The sequence below is a fragment of the Tachyglossus aculeatus genome, chromosome 4 (assembly GCF_015852505.1).
Source record: "Tachyglossus aculeatus isolate mTacAcu1 chromosome 4, mTacAcu1.pri, whole genome shotgun sequence".
NCBI classification, from domain to species: domain Eukaryota; kingdom Metazoa; phylum Chordata; class Mammalia; order Monotremata; family Tachyglossidae; genus Tachyglossus; species Tachyglossus aculeatus.
In genome coordinates this window covers 105043207-105066801 of record NC_052069.1, presented here as the reverse complement: position 1 = coordinate 105066801, position 23595 = coordinate 105043207, and the positions used below count along the sequence as shown (strand labels likewise).

General features: G+C 47.7%; 1 protein-coding gene across 7 annotated transcripts in view; it reads left to right on the top strand.

Moving 5' to 3' along the window:
- Positions 1-23595, top strand: part of LOC119927380 (DAB2 interacting protein) — a 257379-nt gene that overhangs the window by 61075 nt on the left and 172709 nt on the right. For all 7 annotated transcript variants that reach the window (XR_005450405.1, XM_038746012.1, XM_038746011.1 and 4 more), the window contains exon 3: positions 21639-21757. Coding sequence is in view for 6 of the 7 variants with exons in the window: in XM_038746012.1 (XP_038601940.1) it covers positions 21639-21757 (119 nt within the window). In the remaining variant the exon portion in view is untranslated. The remainder of the gene's footprint in view (positions 1-21638; positions 21758-23595) is intronic.

Sequence of the window (23595 nt, the reverse complement as noted above, 5' to 3'; positions counted from 1 at the left end):
TTTCTCCATCTGTGAAATGGAGAGGACTCACTGTGTCGTAACTTGGGGTGGGGAGGAGGGGATGTGGATTTCCTCTAGACTGTAAACTCATTCTCTAGATTGTAATCTCACTGTGGGTAAGGAATGTGTCCATTTATTGTTATATTGTAGTCTCCTAAGTGCTTATTACAGTGCTCTGCTCACAGTAAGCTCTCAAATACGATTGAATAAATGAACTGATGAATGACTTTGGGAAGCAGTTGGAGATCTGCAGGAAGAAAGTTGAACATCAGTCTGAGGTGGGAGCACATGGAGCTACTAGATTGTGGGTCTCATGGACCCAAATTGCCTGACCTCAGATCTGATCAAACACTGGGCCCACACTGGCTTATGATCTGGTAGGGTGGTGGTCTCAGTGCCTGGTATGTAACAAGGAAATTTTTATTTTACATTAGAGCTGTCTGAGAGTCCCATGTCCACCCCCATCTATCTCATAAGGGAAGAGATGCACAAGCGTTAGAACCAGGAGTAATTAAGAGAGAAGACAGTTTTTGAGAACTGAGTCCTTTTTTTTGGTCTAACTGACACCTATTTCCCCATACTAGGTAGCAGATGGTCCCCAGTCTGTCTATTGCATTGTTTTCCAGTTTTTCAGTTGTCTGCTTCCTCCAGAGGAAGCTCTTGATTGGAAAGCAAATGTAAACATAGAGAACATTTACAAGGAGGAGATTTCCCTCTGCACTGATGAATAGGGGTGAAGGTTCCAAACTCACCCATCTTCATGATGCCAAGGTGTCTGGGGTGGGTGGGCCTGGTGGGCTCTGACTCAAGGTGGAGGTGGGGAATAGCCACACAGACAGAAGTTTGGAAACTTAAGGCCGGGCAGCTACTCACCAAGATCAGCAGAGATACTGAACTCAATCCCACAGCTCTTATGTACGTGTCTTTCAATTATATATTATGAATTATTTATTCGTATTTATGTCTGTCTCCCTCTCCAGACTGTAATCTCCTTTTGGGCAGGGAACAAGTCTACCAACTCCTATGTTTTACCCTCCCAAATGCATAGTACAGTTCTCTGCACACCGTAAGTCCTCAATAAATACCACTGATTGATTGAGTGATTGTAGTTGTAGTCCTTTTCTGATCTTAAGGAGTTACTGTTCCTTCCAGCTACTGTCCTCCTCTCTGGGAGTGAATGACACTCGACCAGAATCAAGTCAGCTAGACTAGGCCTGAGTCCCTGCCATCTTTACAAATCTTCTCCTTTTAGAAATAGGTCAGTGGCCACACTCTGCTCAGGCATCCTTATCTCTTCCCCTTTTCCCCACACCAGCACTACGCTGACTGGAGTCCTGACCATGGAGAGAAGATATCGGAGGCCCCATACCTTGGCCTCTACTTCCCACTGTACTTGGTGTCTTGACAGGCCCCGCTCCCTCTCTCTATTTCCTTACTTTGTCTCTCCACTCAAACAGCAATGTGGAGGGGCCCTGACACTACTCGCACTGTATTTGTTAAGCACTTACTCTGTGCCAGTAAGTGCTACTGTACTTACTGCTAACTGTACTAAGCACTGGGGCGGATACAAACAAATCAGTTTGGACACAGTCCTTGTCCCACATGGGGCTACCAGTCTCAATCCCCATTTTACAGATGAGGGAACTGAGGCCCAGAGAAGTGAAGTGACTTGCCCAAGGTCACACAGCTGACAACTGGCAGACCTGGGATTAGAATCCATGACCTTTTGACTCTCAGGCTGGTGCTCTAGCCACTGCCCCCTCCTTCTTCTTCCCCTTCCCGTCCCCCCGCCCTACCTCCTCCCCCTCCCCAAAGCACCTGTGTGTATGTTTGTATGGATTTATTACTCTATTTATTTTACTTGTACATATTTACTAGTCTATTTATTTTATTTTGTTAATATGTTTTGTTTTGTTGTCTGTCTCCCCCTTCTAGACTGTGAGCCCATTGTTGGGTAGGGACCATTTCTATATGTTGCCAACTTGTACTTCCCAAGTGCTTAGTACAGTGCTCTGCGTACAGTAAGCACTCAATAAATACGACTGATTGAATGAATGAATGATCTAGGTTAGTGTGATCCAGGACACTCCGTTAGAATGGAAGCTCCTGGTGGGCAGGCAATGTGTCACTTCATTATTCTGTACTGCCCAATCGCCTGGCACAGTGCATTGCCCCAAGTGGGCCCTCAATCAGTGCTACCACTACTATTGCTACTGTCTCTACTACTACTACCACTACTAGGTAGCATTTTGAGGGTGTGGTTTATTGGAACTGGGCCACTCACGTTCTGCTTTATGTCCTGTTTCTGCCCAACTTCCTTACCACTGTTCTCTGCTCTCCATAAATAGCATCTTTTCATAATGAATTTTTGTTTTGGTGAAAGGAGTCTGCCTGCCCATAATTAACCAAATCTTCAGAGAGGAAATGCTCTCCTTACCGCGGATTTACTTATTGCATTTGAACATATTCTGACTCCCGTTGTTCTGTTGACACTGGGACAGACCAGTAATTGTGATTTGTTGGTTGAAGCCGGTAAAGTTTGCCCCAAACAGGGAAGCCTCGTGATTCTTGAGAACTGTTCAACAGGGCTCTATCCAAATTTTCTCCCCTGCTGATCTCTTGCAGGAAATGAAAATGCTTAGTTTTGCTCATGGTAAGGGGTGTAGGGGCTCTCTCCTTGTTGTGATGAAAGGAATCGGCTGAGGCAGAAGTCAGAGGGTCCAAAAGCTCTGCTCGACTCCTCTCCCAGAGGTTAGCCTCTCTGAGCACCAGTTGGAGGCTGGTGGACAGGCCCCTCAGGCCAAGAGGCTAAAGACTGAATCTCTCTGGCCTGGGGCTGTTCAGAGTTGAGGCCGTAGCACAGGCCTGAAGACAGCAGGTGAGAAGCAGCATGGCCCAGTAGTTAAAAGCACGGGCCTAGTAGCCAGAGGAGCTGGGTTCTAATTCTGTTTCTTCCACTTGCCTGCTGTGTGACCTTGGGCAAGTCACTTAAATCTCTGTGCCTCAGTTACATTATATGTATCCTGGGGATTAAGACTGTGAGCCCCATGTGGGGACATGGACTGTGTCCAACCTGATTAGCTTATAACTAGCCCAGTGCTTTGTACAATGTCTGGCACATAGTAAGCACTTTACAAATACCATTTGAAAAAAAAATAAGACAGCCTGGGCTTTGGGACTGTCAAACCACCAGTGGACCAACAGCCATTCTCCACTTATGTTGGCAGAGGATCAGGGTTGGCCTGAGACCAGAGCAAGTTTTGTGGGGGTAGAAAATTTGAGATAAATCTGCTCATCCCTGTTTTCTCTAGAATCCCTGACTAACCCCATCCTTTGAAAATTTCCACTGCTTAACAACATTCTGGCCTGACAAGCTCAAAACTGGGCTGGACAGGAAGGGGAAGGAATTAGGGAATTCACCAGAAGGAAAGGAGTGAAGCCAAAAGCACTGTACCAAATGCGTGGGAGAGTTCTGATGGAGGTAAAAGACACAATCTCTACCTTTAAGGAGCTTACAGTCTAAGGGGGAATTAATAACTTGCCTCTCTCATCTCCCTTCCTCAGGAGCAGCTCCAGGATCTTAAATCGATACTGTTTAGAATGTGGGGGTGGCCTTCTCAACTGGGGAAACAGAGGTTGAAAAAGGGGCCATCCCAGCCCATTGTGTCAGGGTAAATCAGAGGCTAAGACTGAGCAGCAAGTCCTTGGGGGCCTCAATTTTAACCTCATTGGCTTGGATGCTTGGAGGACTTTTGAATATTTCTCCCAACTGGGATCCAGGAAGGGAAACAGTGATGCCTGGTGGGAAGGTGATTGTAATTCTGACCTTGCAGAGGACCAGTGAATTATATCACTCTGGACAGATTTGGACTCCCAGAATACGACTTCCAGAGATATCCCTGGAACCAGATTAACTCTGGAGGAGGCTTCCTACTTGAAGATTCCATTTGAACTGACGTATTTCCCACTCTCTCCCTCTATCTCCTTTCTCTTCCCCCTACATTCTCCCCTCTCTCTTTTTCACTCTTTCTTTATCTCTTCCCCTCCCTTCTCCCCTGACCTTCCTCTTTCTCCCTCTCCTGAGGGTTGTGTTACTAAGTGAGGAGCTTGAGCCGGCCTTGCTTTTCTCAGAGTCAAATGCCTTCCAAGAGGGACCATCTGCCTGACCCTCCCTTCAGGTAAATCATTTCCATGATCCCCAGGTTTCCATTTCCATCCAAGCTCATGCCCAGCCTGCGTGCCCACTCATACTTGTTGGTTTTTCCCATAATTCATCCCTGATTGCCCAATTACCCTCTCGCCACCACCTCCGAGAATATTTATCTGGCTTGTTCTCGTATGAAATGTTGACAGTTCAGTAATCACCTGGCAGAGAACAATCAGGGCAAGGCTGCAGGTTGGTTTCTTAAAAACCTTCAAACACACATGGAAAATAATATCCCTGAAGTTGGGGTGGGGGTGAGGGGCAATGTCTTGCCATGATACCCCACAGGTCTTGGGGAGATGCTGATAGGCAGCCCTGGGAAGGTCTTGAAGGCACATGTTCTCCAGGAGGCCTTCCCTGACTAAGCCCCCCATTTCCTCTTCTCCCACTCCCTCTGCATTGCCCTGACTTGTTCCCTCTGTTCTTTCCCCCTCCCAGCCCCACAGCACTTATGTACCTATCTGTAATTTATATTTTTTTATATTACCGTCTGTCTTCCCTCCTCCCCCAGATTGTAAGCTCGTTGTGAGGAGGGAATGAATCTGTTTATTGTTGTATTGTACTCTTCCAAGTGCTTAGTACAGTGCTCTGCACACAGTAAGAACTCAATAAATATGATTGATTGAATGAATGAAGTCTTCAGCAGCCTCCTACGAGTCATGGAGTTTATCACTGTGATTAAGGGGAGGTTTGGGAGGAGGGACCCTGAATATGCCAGAGGAGCTGGGATCCAGAGGCAGTGCCATATAGAAAAGAGGTAGTTCAGCAGTTCAGGTGTTCACTTTGCCCCACCCTCCTCTCTGCTTGCTCTTCCATTCATCTGTCAGGGCAAACAGAAATACCTAGGGCTCAGTTCTCTTCCACAGCGAGTTTGAGCCATCAACATCCCCCGACGGCCCTGAGGAGGCTGCTGTGAGAAGATCTGTGGTGAAGACTTCTGGGGTTTGTAAGGAGAAGCAGTCTGCAGAACTAAAGTGTAGTTTAGCCTCATCAACAGCTGCATTTCCTTTCCAGTTGGAGTAGGAGGGGAGTGGATCAGAGAGGCAAGACATGGCGAGATGCAATCAATCAGTTAGTCATATTTATTGGGCACTTACTATATACAGAAAACTGTACTAAGTATGTGGCAGAGTACAATATAGCAGTGCTTAGACATGTTCCCTGCCCACAATGAACTTACAGTCTAGAATGGGAAAAAGACATTAATATAAATAAATTACAGATATTTATATAAGTGCTTTGGGGCTGAGGGAGGGGTGAAAAAGGGTGCAAATCCAAGTGCAAGGGTGACACAGAAGGTAGAGGGAAAAGAGGAAATGAGAGCTTAGTTGGGGAAGGCCCCTTAATAATAATAATAATAATAATGGCATTTATTAAGCACTTACTATGTGCAAAGCACTGTTCTAAGCACTGGAGAGGTTACAAGGAGATCAGGTTGTCCCATGGGGGGCTCACAGTCTTAATCCCCATTTTACAGATGAGGGAACTGAGGCACAGAGAAGTTGAGTGACTTGCCCAAAGTCACACAGCTGACAATTGGCAGAGCTGGGATTCAAACCCATGACCCCTGACTCCAAAGCCCATGCTTTTTCCCCTGAGCCATGCTGCTTCTCTAAGCAGCAGAGTGAATTGTGACCTGGAGTGGGGAGAGATGGGAGGCAGGGAGGTCAGCAAGGTGGCTGATACAGTAATCAAGGATAGGTGCTTGGATTAACATGGTAGCAGTTTGGATGGAGAGGAAAGGGTGGATCTTAGTGAACTTGTGGAAGTTTAAATGACAGGATTTGATGACATCAAATATGTGTGTTGAACGAGAGAGATGAGTAGAGGATAACACCTAGGTTACAGGCTTGATCAATCAATCAATTGTATTTATTGAGCACTTACTGTGTGCAGAGCACTGTACTAAACACTTGGGAAGTACAAGTTGGCAACATATAGAGACAGTCCCTACCCAACAGTGGGCTCACAGTCTAGAAGGCTTGAGAGATAGGAAGGATGGTGGTGTTGTCTACAATGGTGGGAAAGTCAAGGGGAGGACAGGATTTGGGGGGAAAGATGAGGTGATCAGTTTGGGATGTGTTAGGTTTGAGGTGTCAGTGGGACATCCAAGTAGAGATATCCTGAAGGCAGGAGGAAATGCAAGACTGCACAGAACAAGAGAGGTCAGGGCTGGAGATATAGATGTGGGAGTCATTTCAAGACCCTCCCTGGCCCAGCCATCTGGCTTCTCCTTCTGGAAAGATAGAGCTAGGATGCTGACAATTAGAACAGACTGGTAATCTGAATGGAAGGTTAGCTTAGTTCATCAGCCAAAAATCCCAGACAATGGAAAAAAGTGGAATGTGTGCTTGTCCATGAGAGCCAAGTCCCAGTTGGCTTGCTTGCCCCAACTCTCAGTGATCTCATCTAGCTTCAGCCTCAGTGAGCTCAAATACTCATCTTTCATCCAGGTTGCCAGAGCTGCTGCAGAAGGAAGCCTTTTGGTTGTTCCAGGATCCCATCCTGGAGAGGATTGGTCTCATCCATCCCCCAGCCCTGCGATCTTGGCCCTAGGCTGCTGAGAATAGCCCAGCATCCGTGTCTGGCCCAGATGTCACCCGGGAGGGCGTTTGATCCTCTGTAAGTTACTTGAGAGGAGGGGACCTTCGGGGAGCCAAGAGGACTGTTTAGTCTGGCCTCAAGAAGGCAATTAAGAAAGAAACATGAGCATTTTCGGATGGGGAGGGTTGGAAGGCCAAGGGAGGGCTGGCTCCATCGTTCGAGCTGTTCAAAAACCAGGCGATGAGGAGCTGTAGCAGGGACCCCCCCCAAGGAAGGGCCCTTCCTCTTCTGATCTGACTGACAATCAATGTTCCCCACTTCAAAGTCTTACTGAAGGCACATCTCCTCCAAGAGGCCTTCCAAACTAAGCTCCACTTTTCCTCATCTCCCACTCCCTTCTGCATTGCCCTGACTTGCTCCCTTTGCTCCCTTCTCTCAGCCCCAAAGCCCTTAAGTACATATTTGTAATTGTGTTTATTTGTATTGATGTCTGTCTCCCCTACTCTAATAATAATAATAATAATAATAATAATAATAATGGTATTTGTTAGGCACTTACTATGTGCCCAGCACTGTTCTAAGTGCTGAGGTGGATACAGGCAAATCGGGTTGGACACAAGAGTCCCTGTCCCACATGGGGCTCACAGTCTCAATCCTCATTTTACAGATGAGGGAACTGAGACTGAAAGAAGTGAAGTCACTTGCCCAAGGTGGCAGTGCTGGGATTAGAACCCATGACCTCCTAACTTCTAGGCCCATGCTCTAGCTTGGCTTAATGGAAAGAGTGCGGGCTTAGAAGTCAGAGGTCATGGGTTCTAATTCCGGCTCCACCACTTATCAGTTGTGTGACTTTGGGCAAGTCACTTCACTTCTCTGTGCCTCAGTGACCTCATCTGTAAAATGGGGATGAAGACTGTGCGCCCCACATGGGACAACCTGATTACCTTGTATCTACACCGGTGCTTAGAACAGTGCATGGCACATAGTAAGAGCTTAACAAATACCATCATTATTATTTATTATTATTATGCCAAGTTGCTTCTCAAGACTTTGACCTCATTGTGGGCAGGGAATGTAAATGTTTATTGTTGTACTTTCCCAAGCATTTTGTACAGTGCTCTGCACAGCGTAAGCACTCAATAAATATGATTGAATGAATGAAAGGGCTCTGGGGCACTGCTGTTTCCTCAGGGCTTGGGTATCTGCCCACCTTCCTCAGCTAGTCAGGGGACCACAATCTGTTACCTCCACCAAGATGGCTTTCACAAATGCTGTAGGAAGATGGTGTTTTTACCCTCATCACTTAACAAACGCAACAATTATTATCATTATTATTGCTATTATTCTGTTGCTGACCTCTTGCCCACTGAATAGTTTAATATTCCTTTAAGTGGCCTGGGTAGAAAACACTCCCGTGAATAAAGAGGTTTTTCTGTAGGGGGAAAATGTTGAAGTGTCTATGAACAGCATGAAGTGAAAAAGCAGGATAATGCTCTTTAAATCAAGCATTCAGAGCTTTTCCCACACCATTCTCTTTACCTAAGAAGTGAGGAGAAAGACATTCATTCTTAAAGGTCACTTATGTCCTCGAAGCCCCAGAAATCTTTTGTTTGTTTCCACATATCCATGGGGTCTGCATGGCCTCAGTTTGTTGGACAGTCTGATCCTTCTTGAATTTATAAAATGGCCTTCTGACACTTGACCTTCCTGCCGGCTGGATCTGTTTATGATGTGTTTTCTGGATGTTAGTGGTGTCCATTGCAAGAGCGTTTTACAAGGCTTGGAGGGGAGGAGAGTATTCAGCGGATGTTCTTGTCATGGTAACAAGGGGAAATAATGAATGTCATCCAAGGCTTCTTGGAGCCTTGAGAAAATAACACTGCTACCCCCTATGCTTCAACAGAAACTTCTGTGGAGCTGTTAAAAGTCAGCCAATCAATAATTGTATTATTGAGCTCCTAATGCGTGCCGAACATTGTTCTTAGCCTTTGGGAGAGTAAACAGACAGGATTCTTGGCCGCCAGGATTTTACAATCTAATGGGGAAAACAGACTCTTAAACAGTTTGTAGACAGGAGGAAAAAGGACAGAGGACTGTGTACACGAGTTAGTGCTTATATCATAGGGTAGGTAGGATGTGTGCATAAGGGCTTCAGGAAGATGTTGTGAGTATACCTGTGGCTCTGGGGTACAGAAGCACTGATGCGGCAGATTAGAGGACACAGTCTGCCCGTTGTGTAGAAATTAGAGATTAATTAAGGAAGTTTCTTGAAGGAAATGTGCTCTCAGAAGAGCTTTGAATTTGGGGAAGGCTGTGTTTGTTGGATTTGAAATGGGAGGGAGTTCCAGGAAGGGAAAAAGGCATGTGCAAGAGGGCGGCGGCAGAATAATAATAGTAATTGTGATATTTGCCCCATGCTTGCTATATGCCAAGCACTGGAGTAGATACAAGATAATTAGGTTGGACATAGACCCTGTCCCACACGGGGCTCGTAGTCTAAAGGGGAGGGAGAACAGTTTTTGAATCCCCGTTTTAGAGATGAGGAAACTGAGGCACAGAGAAGTTAAGTGACTTGCCTAAAGTCACACAGCAGGAAGGTGGCAAAGTCAGGAGTAGAATCTAGGTCCTATAACTTCCAGGACTGTGCTCATTCCCGTAGACCATAAGCTCACTGTGGGCAGGGAACATGTCTACCAACTCTGCTAATATTGTACTCTCCCAAGAGCTTAGTATCCATTCATTCATTCAGTCATATTTATTGGGTGCTTACAGTGTGTGGAGCGCTGTACTAAATACTTGGGAGAGTACAATGCAACAATAAACAGACTCATTCTCTGCCCACAACAGGTTTACAGTGCTATGCACATAGTAAGTGCTCAAGAAATACAAGTGATTGGTTTCCAATAGGCCAGACTGCTTTGTCTCAGAACAGATAAGAATGGGACAGAGTGAGAAGATGAACTTGGAGAAGCAGCATAGCCTAGATGATGGAGCATAGCCCTGCGAGTTAGAAAGACATGGGTTCTAATCCTGGCTTCACCACGTGTTTGCTGTGTGACCTTGGTCAAGTCATTTAACTTCTCTTTGCCTCAGTTACCTCATCTGTAAACTGGAGATTAAGACTATGAGCCCCAGGAGGGACAGGGACTGTGCCCAACCTGATTTGCTTGTTTCCACCCCAATGTTTAGTACTATGCCTGGCACATAGTAAGCACTTAACAAATACCACAGTTATTATTGAGAGGAATGGAGAATGTCCCCAACCTGATTTGCTTGTTTCCACCCCAATGCTTAGTACTATGCCTGGCACATAGTAAGCACTTAACAAATACCACAGTTATTATTGAGAGGAATGGAGAATGTGACCTGGGAGGTAGAGGGAGAAGAGAGTGGGTAGACAGGAAGTAGAGAGCTGATTGAGGCATTGAAAAGTCAACAGTTTCTGCCTGATGCAGAGAGGAAGGGGTAACCATTTGGGGATTTTGAGATGTGTGGTGAAAATTGATTCAACAGTGGAATGGAGTATGACCTGAGAGGGGAAATTGGAGTTAGGGAGACCAGTGAAGAGAGTGATGCAGTCATGAAGCCTGGATGTGACAAGTGCCTAGACCAACGTGGTAGCGATTTTGATGGAGAGAAAGAGGTATATTCTGGAATGTAGTAGGGGAACACTGGAAAGAATTTGCCAGCAGTAGGATTGAATGTTTGAATGTAGTTTGAATGTAGGATTTGAAAGCGAGTAGTAGTAGTTGTAGTAATAATAGTAGTTGTATTTATTGAACACCTACTGTGCGTAGTGAGGGAGGAATCCAGGTTAATGCCAAAGTTATAGGCTTCAGAGAAGGGGAGAATGATGATGTCAACTCTGATGGGGAAAGTCCTAGAGGCTCCTCTAGAGTCCCCACAGTGGTCTCTGAGGAATAGGAGTTGGGAGAGTTAAAGGCATATGCTGGCTGTCGCCCACTCAAGTGGCTGAACTCTCAAACCCCCAAGGATGTCAGAACAAACATATTATGAAAGTTAAGAAAATGACATGGCAGAGTGTACTCAGAACTTGTTAGGTTCATTGTTGTAGACTACGATAAGCCCCAGCTCCAGAATAGTTCAGCCAGTACACATTGGAGTAGGTTTTCCGGCTAAACCTTTCAGAGTAGCCCGGCTGAGGAGGCTTCTGCTGGTTGTAATCCAAAAAGAGGCACAGCACTTTCTGATTTGAGGCACCAAACATGCTTTAATCCTTTCCCTTCTACTCACTGTTGGGTAGGGCTCCATGCAGGACCAGAGGATAGAGCTCGTCCAATTGTCCCAACCAGGATCCGAGACTTTGTCGGCCCTTCCACAGTGGAAAGCTGGGATAGTGTAGACTGTAACCTCTAGACTGTAAGCTCGCTGTGGGCAGGGACTACGTCTACCAACTCTGTCATATTGTACTCTCCCAAGTGCTTAGTATGGTGCTCTGCACACAGTAAATGTCAATAGATACAATTGACTAATTGGTGTAGTACTTGCACAAGCACTTAGTGCAAGGCTCTTGCACACTGCAAGCTCTCAATAAATGTGATTGATTGATGGATTGATTTCATTTCTCCAATATGTTAATCATAGTTGATGGCTGCGAGTGAGTTTCAGGCAGCAGGCTACAGTGACCCATAAGAAACAATCGGACTCCCTTTCCCCTGCAGAAGTCAAAGGTGAATCCCATCACCACATTTTAAGCAGCAGTGGGAAGGAGGTGCGGTTTACTCATGTTGAGGCCCTAACAGAGTTAATGAGGCTTCTAAAATTTGAGCCCTGGAAGGATCTGGCTCATAAGAAAGCTTTGTGAAACTGTCTGCCTACCTTAGGCAATCTAACACTGCCAGGGCTGTCTCAGTCAAGTGCTCACAGCGGGCAGAGCCTTACATACAAAGCACTTGGGTCCCTGTGTCAGAGAAACAACATGGTCTTTGGTCTCCAGGAGTTCCCAGTTCAGTTGGAGAGCAGGATAGACAGGGTTCCTGTCCTTGGAGGAGACAGCTTACTGTGCTCTCCCAAACTCTTAGTACAGCACCCTGCAAACATTTAAGTGCTCAGTAAATACTTATGTATGATAGAAATATAAACTACAGATAAGGCAGATAGGGCAGGCATGCACATACACACATGTAACACCATATTTATATATAGATAATTATAATAATTAATAATAACTGTGCTTTTGTTAAGTGCTTACTAAATGCCAAGCCCAGTACTAAGCCCTGGGGTAGATGTAAGGTAATCAGATCATACACGGGGCTCACAGTCTAAACGGGAGGGAGAACAGGTATCGAATCCCCGTTTTGCAGATGAGGGAACTGAGGCATAGAGAAGTTCAATGATTTGCCAAAGGTCACACAGCAGGTACATGGGGGAGCATGGGTTATAACCCAGGTCCCCTGATTCCCAGGCCTATGATCTTTCCACTAGGCTATGCTGCTTTTTTCATACAGATATGACGAGATTCTGTTCAGGGGGGAGGGAGGTCACATACTGTACCAGCATACTGTAATAAACGTATTGAAGAGGAGGATTGAAGTAAATCCAGGAAAGCTTCCTAGAGGATGGGATCCTGAACTGTCAAATTGGGAAGAGAAGTGGGAAAAGAGGTGGGATGGTGGACTGCATAACTCCATAACAAATGAGCAACTTCCTGAAGCTTCTCTCAGGGGATTCCTCCCTTTGGGGACCACAGTGGAAAGGGAAAGAGGGAAGACCAATTCCTCGTGATGCTGATTGAGGTGATGAGTGAGATTTCCTAGCCCTGAAGGAACCTGCCTTCACTTCTGGGTGATACTGTGCCCCCACTAATATGACTCCTTGGGCAAGTCACTTCATTTCTTGGTGTCTCAGTTACCTCATCGACAAAATGAGGCTGAAGACTGTAAGTCTCTTGTTGGACTTGAACTGTGTCCAATCTGATTAGCTTGCATCTGCCCCCATGCTTAGTACAGGGTCTGGCACACTCCGCAATTTGAACAATTACTCTGCCCCGCATCAATGCCTTATTGAAAGCACATCTCCTCCACGAGGCCTTCCCAGACTAAGCCCCATTTTTCCTCATCTCCCAATCCCTTCTGCGTCACCCTGACTTGCTCCCTTTGCTCTTCCCCACTCCTAGTCCCAGTACACTTATGTACATATCTCTAATTTTACTTGTATTGATGTCTGTCTCCCCCTCTCTAGACTGTAAGCTCATTGTGGGCAGGGAATGTCACTGTTTATTGTTGTATTGTACTTTCCCAAGTGCTTAGAACAGTGCTCATAGTAGGTGCTCAATAAGTATAATTGAATGAATGAATGAATGACTAAAGTGCTTAACAAATGCCATATAAAACAAAAAGAAAAACAAATTATGGGTGTTTCTACATAGCCTGTCTCTCTCTGGCCTAATAGCACAGTATTATCTGTGATGGTAAGAGACTTGCAATCTTATTCTTCCCCCTCCCCGCCCCCCTTTCTAAAAAAATATTTTTTTGGCACAACTTCAGGAAAGAAGAGACTTTAAGACATTTCTGTCAAAACACATTTCCCATATACATTTCACATCCCGGCATTATCCTTGTAAATGACAAAAAGAAAAAAAAATCCGGGCATAATCTTATCTATTTTTCAATATGGTTACATTATAGATGTAATATTCATAAAGATACCCAGCATACAGGAAATCAGCTGGTCGGACTGAAACCATTTTGCTGTGGGGTTCTCGGAGATGCCTGCTCCGTAGGTGTCGAGACAGGAAGATTGATGTTTTCCATATGCATCACCTCGGAACGACGGTGCACATTAAGTGGAGCAGCAGTTCTTCCACGCTCCGCCTCGGTCGGCTCGTTTCCTCCGGAAACCCAGCTGCTCTGGACTGAACCCCCTGCCTGGCATGTGGTCCAGACATATCCCTAGCCCATCCAACTGATAGTTCCACTTAGGCCCCTGGAGACTAGAGAGACTAGAGAACATTTGGACCCTGAATCTGACTTCCCCCCTCAGCTGACATCTGGGGGCCTCAGTTTCCAGCTGCTGGCCCGGCCCAGTAGCCTGGTGGAGCTGTGTCGGTGGGTACTGGGGTCTTGGTGGGTACTGGGGTCTCCTCACCCCTCTCTCAGATGGAATCACTCCAGAAACCTCCAAACGAGAGGTCAGACACTCAATGGCACCTTCTAATAATAATGGTAAGATCTGTTAAGCGCTTACTAGGTGCCAAGTGTTATACTATGGAGCCCCTAGCTAAGGTTACTTGGTACCCAAGATTAACTTTCCCTTAGGGAGGGGTTAGCTTCTGAAAATTGAGCTTGTTGTCCCCTCCCTCATTGTGTGGGGCTAGCTTAAGTGATGGTCACGGTTGGGTACAAAAGGCTCTCTTGGGTGTGGAGCCCAAGGTGGCAGTCACACGGTCATTAACGGAGGGGCCAGCCTCTCCCTGGTCCTTCCTATTGCTAAGAAGGTTGAAGGTTCTAATCCCGACTCTGCCACCTGTCTGCTGTGTGACCTTGGGCAAGTCACTTCACTTCTCTGTGCCTCAGTTACCTCATCTGTAAAATGGAGATTGACACTGTGAGCCCATGTGGGACAGGGACTAATCTGATTTGCTTGAATAATAATAATAATAATAATGGTATTTTTTAAGCTCTTACTATGTGCACAGCACAGTTCTTGAGTCCACCCCAGAGCTTAGTATAGTGCCTGGCACCTAGTAAGTGCTTAACTAATACCGTAATTATTATTATTATTAAGGCCAAGATGAGGACTGACCAGTCACAGACCAATAACATAACAATTCAGTGCTTAGAACAGTGGTTGGCACATAGCAAGCGCTTATACCATCATTATTGTAACATCTTTGGCTCTATCCAGTTTTTGACTTAGGACTGCCACCACTCCCCCATCTCTGGCTTAGGAGGCAGAAACACAACAGGAGAGGCTTCTGCCAGGCACACAATCTTCGACTCCAGAAATTATCGGAATCCCCAGAAAAACACATTTCCCCCCAAAAGCTGGCAAACTAGAGAGGGAAAGGCTTTGGTGCCCATCCCTTCCGATAGCAGTAACTGTAAAGACAATGGGAAACAGAAGGAAAGTGATTCCTCCTTGCAATCTTAAATCCTCCTCTCCCAGCCTGGCTTGTGTGTGCTGGCTGTTGTCAAGCTGGGGAAGGCAGTGTAGTGAGAGACGGCAGTGATCATTCGTAATGCAAAATCTGTCTTCCGTGGCGAACACCCCCGCACACGATCCTCTTCTCCAAGGGAGGACAGAGGGTCCCGGGAGTCAAGCCACCTTCTCAACCTTGGTCCTGCTAAAGGCTGGAGAGGAGGGTAGGTAGAAAGAGCCCAAGCTTGGGAGTCAGAGTTTATGGGTTCTAATCCTGGCTCCGCTGCGTGTCAGCTGTGTGACTTTGGGCAAGTCACTTCACTTCTCTGTGCCTCAGTTACCTCATCTGTAAAATGGGGATTAAGACTGTGAGCCCCATATGGGACACCCTGATGACCTTGTATCCCCCCAGAACTTAGAACAGTGCTTTGCACATAGTAAGCACTTAACAGATACCATTATTATTATTATTATTATTATTATTATTATTATTATTATTATTATCATCATCATCATTATGAATAAGGGAGTGAGTTTCCCAGCCCGGAAGGAGGCTCAAATGTGATTGAAAGGCAGTTTTCTAAACTGGCCGGTTATCCAAACCTGTGTTTGGAGTCTCAAGAGACACATGGTGAACTGAACAAAGTAGGGTGTGTCCCCATCGGAGGCAGCAGCATCCAACTGCCCTCTGCTCTCCTAATCTTAGATGAACCAAACAAGCCCCAGGCCTGACTAGGTTGGACAATCCACTTTCTACCTGATTCAATCAAAGTAATTTATTTATATTAATGTCTGTCTCCCCCTCTAGACTATAAGTTTGTTGTGGGCAGGGAATGTGTCTGTTATATTGTTGTACTCTCCCAAGCTCTTAGTACAGTGCTCACACACAGCAGTTAGTGCTCAATAAGTATGATTTATTGATTGGTATTTATTGAGCACTTACTGTGTGCAGAGCACTTTACTAAGCACTTGGGAAAATACAACAGAGCTGGGAGACGTGATTCGCTCCCATAAGGAGCTTACTGTCTAGCAGAGAACTACTTTTTGGCCAGTCTCAAGGTTAGTTTGTAAAGATGGTGAATCTGAGGGAAACTGTAGGAGGCCAGAGAAGGTCAGGTGCAGAGAAGCTCTGCACACAGTAAACACTCAATAAATACCCTTGAATGAATGAATGACCGGGACTGGGCGTTATCTTTTCCATTTGTATTTTTAGTTTTATTTTTCCTCTCCTTGCCCAACTTCTTGTAGGCTTGAAGCTTGCAGGCCTGGAAGTTTAGGGGCTCTGACATCTCTGGGTAGAGAGAGAAAGTGTGCTCAGAGCTCCGGGTGGAGAAGCAGCATGGCTCAGTGAAAAGAGCACGGGCTTGGGAGTCAGAGGTCATGAGTTCTAATCCCGGCTCCACGACTTGTCAGCTGTGTGACTTTGGGCAAGTCACTTCACTTCTCTGTGCCTCAGTTACCTCCTCTGTAAAATGGGTCTTAAGACTGTGAGCCCCACGTGGGACAACTTGATCACCTTGTATCACCCCCAGCGCTTAGAACAGTGCTTCGCACCTAGTAAGCACTTAACAAATACCAACATTATTATTATTATTATTATTATTATTATTATTATTATTATGTGGGATGATGAATCTTGTCAGTGACAAGTGATTGCAAGACCAGCAACTGAAGGGAGGAGTGAACGGTCTACTGACTTTGACTAACAGATGAGTCCAAAGGCAAGCAAGAAGGTTTATGGGTGGCTCCCTATACCTTGCCTAGATCTACTGCTGAAGACAGATTCTTGGGGTGGTTCCATTAAAAAAAAAGACCTACCTCCTCAACATTAAACTGGCGTCAGGTTTACACTCTGCATCTACATTCAGAGAAGGACTGGTTGGGGGCCTGATGCTTCTCCTCAAGAGCTCCTCTCCCTTTCTTGTGGCCCAGACCATTCGCTCCCAAGCTGTTCACTCTGGCTGGCGGCCCGATTCCTCCCAGAAGTCGTCCGTGATTGCTATAGCACAGCTTGGAACAAATGCCGATCCAAATGTGATCAGACATTCTGGCATGGGGGAGAAGTCGGGTGGAGGAAAGGAAGGGAGGCAGGATAGAACAAAAAGGGAGAAAAATAGAGGGGAGCGCACACAGAAAATGCTTAATAAATATTACCGTTACTGCTGCTGCTGCTATTACTACTACTGCTACTACTGCTCCTCCTCCTCCTCCTCCTACCCTAAATAGGCAGGGGCTGAGGTAATAATACTAATTATGGTACTTGTTAAGTGCTTACGATGTCCCTAGCACTGTTCTAAGTGCAGGGGTAGATATAAGTCAGTCACAGTCCATGTCCCAAATGGGGCTCATACTTTTAATCCCCATTTTACAGATGAGGTAATTAAGGCCCAGAGATGTGAAGTGACTTACCCAAGGTCATACAGCAGACATGTGGCGGAGCTGCGATTAAAACCCAGGTCATTATGATTCCCAGGCCCGTGCTCTATCCACTAAGCCATGCTGCTTCTCATATAATAGTTGTGGTATTTGCTAAACACTTACTACGTGCCAAGCACTGCTGTGGTAGATACAAGCTAATCAGGTCAGACACAGTCTCTGCCCCACATGGGGCTCACAGTCTTATTTTACATACGAGGTAACTGGGGCACAGAGAAGTTAAGTGATTTCCTTCTAGACTGTGAGCCCGTTGTTGGGTAGGGACCTTGTCTACATGTTGCTGATTTGTACTTCCCAAGTGCTTAGTACAGTGCTCTGCACACAGCAAGCGCTCAATAAATACGATTGAATGAATGCCCAAGGTCACATAGCTGGCATGTGGCACTTCCTCTAACTTCCAGGCCAGTGCTCTTCCCACTAGGTCATCTGAGATAAGAGGGATCATGGTCAAATACAAGCTTGGGACATGTTTAATGGTAGGAACCAGACACTCTCCCAAAGGTGAACTCACATTCTTCCCTCCAGCCACAGAAACGGACCAACATTCAAACCTGTCTCACTGGCCTTGTGATGGACAGTGGGATCAGGGGACACAATCCCCTGCACACCCTTGTGCCAACCTATCATAACTCTGTGGACCTGTTCATCGTCATTGATTCAACCCTTGTCTGCCTTACCTACCCAGTGAAATGCCCAGCTCCTGGAGGGTGAGGTCTGAGTTGAATCCATCCTCTGTAACCTCCAGATCATCTAGTACAGCACCAGACTAGTGGGCATTCAATAAGTATAGCTTGACAGTGAGAAAAATTCTGACAGGGAAAATCTGCTGTCTCCTATTCCATAGTTTGGTTTGTGTCTGGCTGCAGAGGTTCTTGCCCACCCCTGCTGTATGCTCCAGGGTGGGAATAACTAATGGTTGAAGAGCAGCTGGGACAGAGTCTGGACTCACTCCAGGACTATGATTTTGGGAAACTCTTGGGCAGTCCCAGAACTCTGGTATTCCTAAAACCCGGGACCCTCCAGAAGATTTCCGAGCAGTTTCCTGAACACCTTGGGCCCCAGACATACCCCCACCACCCACCCCAGGGGCCTAAAGCTACCACTCTCACTTCTACTGTGACTTTCTGTCACTTTTGCTGTGGAGGCAGTTTCAGTCCAGGGCATAGCCAGATTATTTTGAAAGGAGTTCTTAGGGCCGAAGAGGGTGACTTGGCCCCTCCTTGCTCTAGACCTCAAATTCTTAAGATAGCCTGCTCATGTTTGACATGCCAAGCCTTTCTGGAGAGGGCCCCAAGTGAGGGCAGGGGTTATGCAAACCAAATTCTCAGAGTTGTCGGGAAACCTCAGGGTGCCCGGCCTGGAATGACAGGCACATAGTTATCAGTGGAAACATTTTTTCCCGTATTTCTTTTCCCACCCCACCCCCCTCTTCCTTTCCCACATTAAATACACAAATATCCATTTGGGTGCCAAACGGAGACCGCTAGAGCTCCATTGGATCTTGAGAATCTTGGGAGGTCATGTAGTCCAGCTCCCCTGCCTCCACGCAGGGGAATGACTAAGACATCCAGGAAAGGTGCTTTGCTCCCAAGTAAATTTCTCCGTGCACCATTCCCAGAAGAACTCGAAGGTCAGGAGGGGGTGGATTTGGAAGCATTTATGTCTGAGAGAAAGCTCCTCTTTCCTGTTCACCATGGACAAGTGCTGGGGGAAATGGAAGGAATTGTTCTTATGGGTTGGATGCTCCACCATAGCCTCTCACTTGTCCTCTCTTGGCAATATACAGAGTGGCCATCCAAACTCCAAAGCACACTCAATCAGTTAAGCAATAGTATTTATTGAGCACTTGGGAGAGTTCAAAACAATGGAGTTGGAAGACAGGATCTCTGCCTACAAGGAGTTAACAATTAAATGGTGAAGACAGATATTAAAATAAATCATAGATGGGGAAATGGCAGAATATAAGGAAGCTGAGTGACCTAGTGGAAAGATCAAGTCCCTGGTAGTCAGCGGCCCTGGGTTCTAATCCTGATTCCTCCACTTACCTGCTTTACAACCTTGGGCAAGTAATTTAACATCTCTATGCCTCAGTTTCCTCAACTGTAAAATGGAGACTCAATACCTGGTCTCCTCCTATTTAAACGGGGAGCCCCATGTGAGTAATTGTGCTCCATCTGATTAACTTGTGTCTATCCCAGCATTTAGAACAGTGTTTGACACATGGTAAGTGCATAACAAATACCATAAAAATAGCCCATAGGCTATGCAGAAGGGAGGGCAAATAGGGTTGGGAAATGGGAGGTTAGTCAGGGAAGGCTTCTTGGAGAAGCTATGATTTCAGTCGGGCTCAGTTGTGTGATTGTGGGGCCCTCCACAGGCATTGGGGTTTTTTCCTCGTTATTTAGATAAAGATGAAATTTAAATGTTCAGATTATGTAGAACATTAACTCCTAAGAATAAGCAAATAGCACATTAGAGTTTTCCCATTATCCATCCTCTCCTACAGTGGTTGCTGGTTTATTATGTTTCCTGGGTTCTTTTTTCCTTCAGAGATAAAATCATGGCAGTCTGGCGTATCTCTTAAGTTAGTCTCAGGGCTCCCCTAGCTCTGAGGTCTGGCTAGACAGCTAGGGAGGCTCTTGGGCAACACGGACCGGTTCTGATCCGAGCGGTGCTGTTCCCGGGAAAATGAATGGAATGGATTGCTTTCCCTGCTCCTGCCTTGGTGGGTTCTGGATTAGGGCATGAGCAGTGGGGTTCCTGTCTGATTTGTGGGATTCTTGAGGCTGGATTAACCCAGAGGCCTTTCTTGCCAATGTCCCACACCTCTCCTCCAGTCTACCGCCAGCACCAGGCCCTCACCCAACACCTCCCCCCCAACACACACACATATCCTGGACGTCCGGGTCTCTGCTGGCCCCTGGGAGGGGCTGACCATCCAAGAAAGCACTAATCTTGTAATTTCCACATGGCTACATCGGCATCTGCGAGGCGTATGGACTCAGTGATCTACATGGGAAAAGAAGGAAGATGTGGAAGGGGACCCGGGGCAGAAGCAGGGATCGATTAGGGGGTGTGGGGGTGCTGGGGGGAGGAATGGAGAGCCTAGCAGTGGGGAGGAATAATGCAGACAAAGTTTTGTAAACAGGGAGGTTTCATTGCCCGCTGAAACCCTCGGGGGACATGACCTCATTTTCAGCACCCAGGTTTCCTAGGTGAAGGAGAAACCGCCGTCCTTCCCAGCCCGGACCCTTTTCCAAAGGCGGATTCAGGCTGTTCTTCGCTCGGCTGTCAAACTGGGAACCAGCGCACCCTCTCCATCATCAACCGTATTTATTGAGCGCTTACTATGTGCAGAGCACTGTACTAAGCGCTTGGGAAGTACAAATTGGCAACATCTCGAGACAGTCCCTACCCAACAGTGGGCTCACAGTCTAAAAGGGGAAGACAGAGAACAAAAGCAAACATACTAACAAAATAAAATAAATAGAATAGATATGTACAAGTAAAATAAATAGAGTAATAAATATGTACAAACATATCATCATCATCAATCGTATTTATTGAGCGCTTACTATGTGCAGAGCACTGTACTAAGCGCTTGGGAAGTACAAATTGGCAACATCTAGAGACAGTCGCTACCCAACAGTGGGCTCACAGTCTAAAAGGGGAAGACAGAGAACAAAACCAAACATACTAACAAAATAAAATGAATACAATAGATATGTACAAGTTAAATAGAGTAATAAATATGTACAAACATATATACATATATACAGGTGCTGTGGGGAAGGGAAGGAGGTAATAAGGGGGGGTTGGAGAGGGGGACGAGGGGGAGAGGAAGGAAGGGGCAGCCCCTCTCCAGCCCCTCCCAGGCCCCCTCCTCCCCTCTCCTCCGGTCCCCATCCCACTCCGAGTTGCAATATGCTGGTCTGGTCTCCCAGACCGTATTATTATGCGAGCTGATGGCTGCCATGGCAACGGAGGCTCAGGGGAGGCTCAAGTCGACGTAGCCCGGCGGCTGCTGCTGCTGCTGCCTCCCCTCCGAGCGCGGGAGCCAGCCGGGGCTGGATGGGCTCCTCCGCCCCGCAACCAGCCCCGCAACCAGCCCCGCAACAAACCCTCCGGGCCCACCCCATTCTCCCTCCCCGATCCGATCCCCCGGGAGGCGCTCATTAAGTCGTGCAGGGGAGGGTCTGGGGCGGGTGCGCGCTTGTGTGTGCGTGTGCTCCCCCCTTTCTTTTTTTTTTTTAATCCCCTCCCCACCTTTTCTTTTTGAAGGGGGCTTAATTTAGTGTTCTTGTCTCCCCCTTCCTCCCCCCCCGCCCCACCACCCCCGTTCCCATCCCCGCAGGGGTTTCTCAGCCGGCGGCTCAAAGGCTCCATCAAAAGGACAAAGAGCCAGCCGAAGCTTGACCGGAACAACAGCTTCCGCCACATTCTACCTGGGTTCAGGAGCGTGGACAATGAAAGGTAAGCCGGGACCTCCCCCCCCCCCCGCCCCCACCGCAACGCCGGCCTGGGGCCGCCCAGCCGAGCCCGTCCCCCCTGCCGGCCCTGCAGCCCCGGGCCGGAGGGAGGGAAGGAAGGGAGGGAGGGAGGGAGGGAGAGAGAGAGGAAGGAAGGAAGGGAGAAAGGGAGGAAGGGAGAAAGGGAGGAAGGGAGAAAGGGAGGAGAGAGGAGGGAAGGGAGGAAGGAAGGAAAGGAGGAAGGAAGGAAGGAAGGAAGGAAGGAAAGAAGGAAGGAAGGAAGGAAGGAAAGAAGGAAGGAAGGAAGGAAGGAAGGGAGAGAGGAAGGAAGGAAGGAAGGAAGGAAGGAAGGAAGGAAGGAAGGGAGAGAGGAAGGAAGGAAGGAAGGAAGGGAGAGAGGAAGGGAGGAAGGAAGGAAGGAAGGAAGGAAGGGAGGGAGAAAGGGAGAAGGGAGGAGGGAGGAGGGAAGGAAGGAAGGAAGGAAGGAAGGAAGGAAGGAAAGGAGGGAGGAAGGAAAGGAGGGAGGAAGGAAGAAGGAAGGAGGGCAGGAAGGAAGGGAGGAAGGAGGAAGGAAGGAAGGAAGGAGGGAGGGAAGGAGGAAAGGAAGCAAGGAAGGAGAAGGAAGGTGGTCCTCTTTCCCAGGGACCCCTCGCCCCCCCATCCCCATCCCCACTCCTGGCCGCGCAGGCCACGGAGGGCGAGGGGAGGGACCAGGGGCAGTCGCCGCCGTCCGGGCCGTCCGGGGCAAGGAATGTCACCAGGAATGGGAGAGTCGGAGCGAGGGGAGGCTGCGTGTCCGGGGCTGCCTTAGAAGGCTCCTCCGGCCGGCCGGTTCTTGGCTCGGGGAAGGGGGCGGGCCGGCGCTCCCCGGCTCTCGGTCAGACCCCGCCGGGACCCAGGAGCAAGATTGGGGGTCAGAGGTTTCCGAGCCCCCTTCCCCCACTGGCGCCCCGGACACCCGGGCAGGGCAAGGCAGGGACCTCTGCCGGGATTTTCGGAACAGGGTTGTAGAAAGCATCTGATGGGAAAGGGGTTTTTCATGGGCGAGGGCCGGGGTGCCGCGCGCAGGAAGGTGGGCAGTGAAGAAGCCCAAAAGGGGGACCGGGAGAGAGAAGACCCAATTTCGTGGGGCGATGTTCTTTTTCTCCCCGCTCTGAAAATCCAAGGAGATGGGATGACCCCAGTTCCAGAGCTTGTGAAAAGGAGGAGACAGGAGGGAGAGCCAAGGCAGGGACCCCTGGTTGTAGATCAACTTGTTTGGAAACTTGCCCTCCTTAAGAGCCTGGCGAGTCCGGCTCCGGGAGGTGATCGGCTCCACGGCCGACCTTGGCATGTAAAGATAGGGAGACTCCCCTTTCCACTCCCCGACTCCAGGGAGCCAGGAGTTCCTGGCAGGGTGAATCCTGCTGACTGGGTAAGGGACGAGAGAAGGAGAGCCAAGGTCCCCTGGGTGGGCGCTACGCTGGTTGGGTGAGGTCGGTTGAGCATCTTGTAGGACTATGCTGTTTGGGTGACCCCGGTGCGTCCCGGAGACCAGGTTACCCATCATCTGTCGAGTCCTTGCTCCGTCTTTGATAATCGAGGGGATTTCGTTTCCTTGGGGTCGGACGGGGGAGGCAGGCCATGTAGGGAGAGCCCGTAACAATGAGAATGATAATAATAATAATAATGGCATTTGTTAAGCGCTTACTATGTGCCAAGCACTGTTCTGAGCGTTGGGGTAGGTACAAGGTAATCAGGTTGTCCCACGTGGGGCTCAAAGTCTTCATCCCCATTTTATAGATGAGGTCACTGAGGCACAGAGAAGTTAAGTGACTTGCCCAAGGTCACACAGAAAGGAAG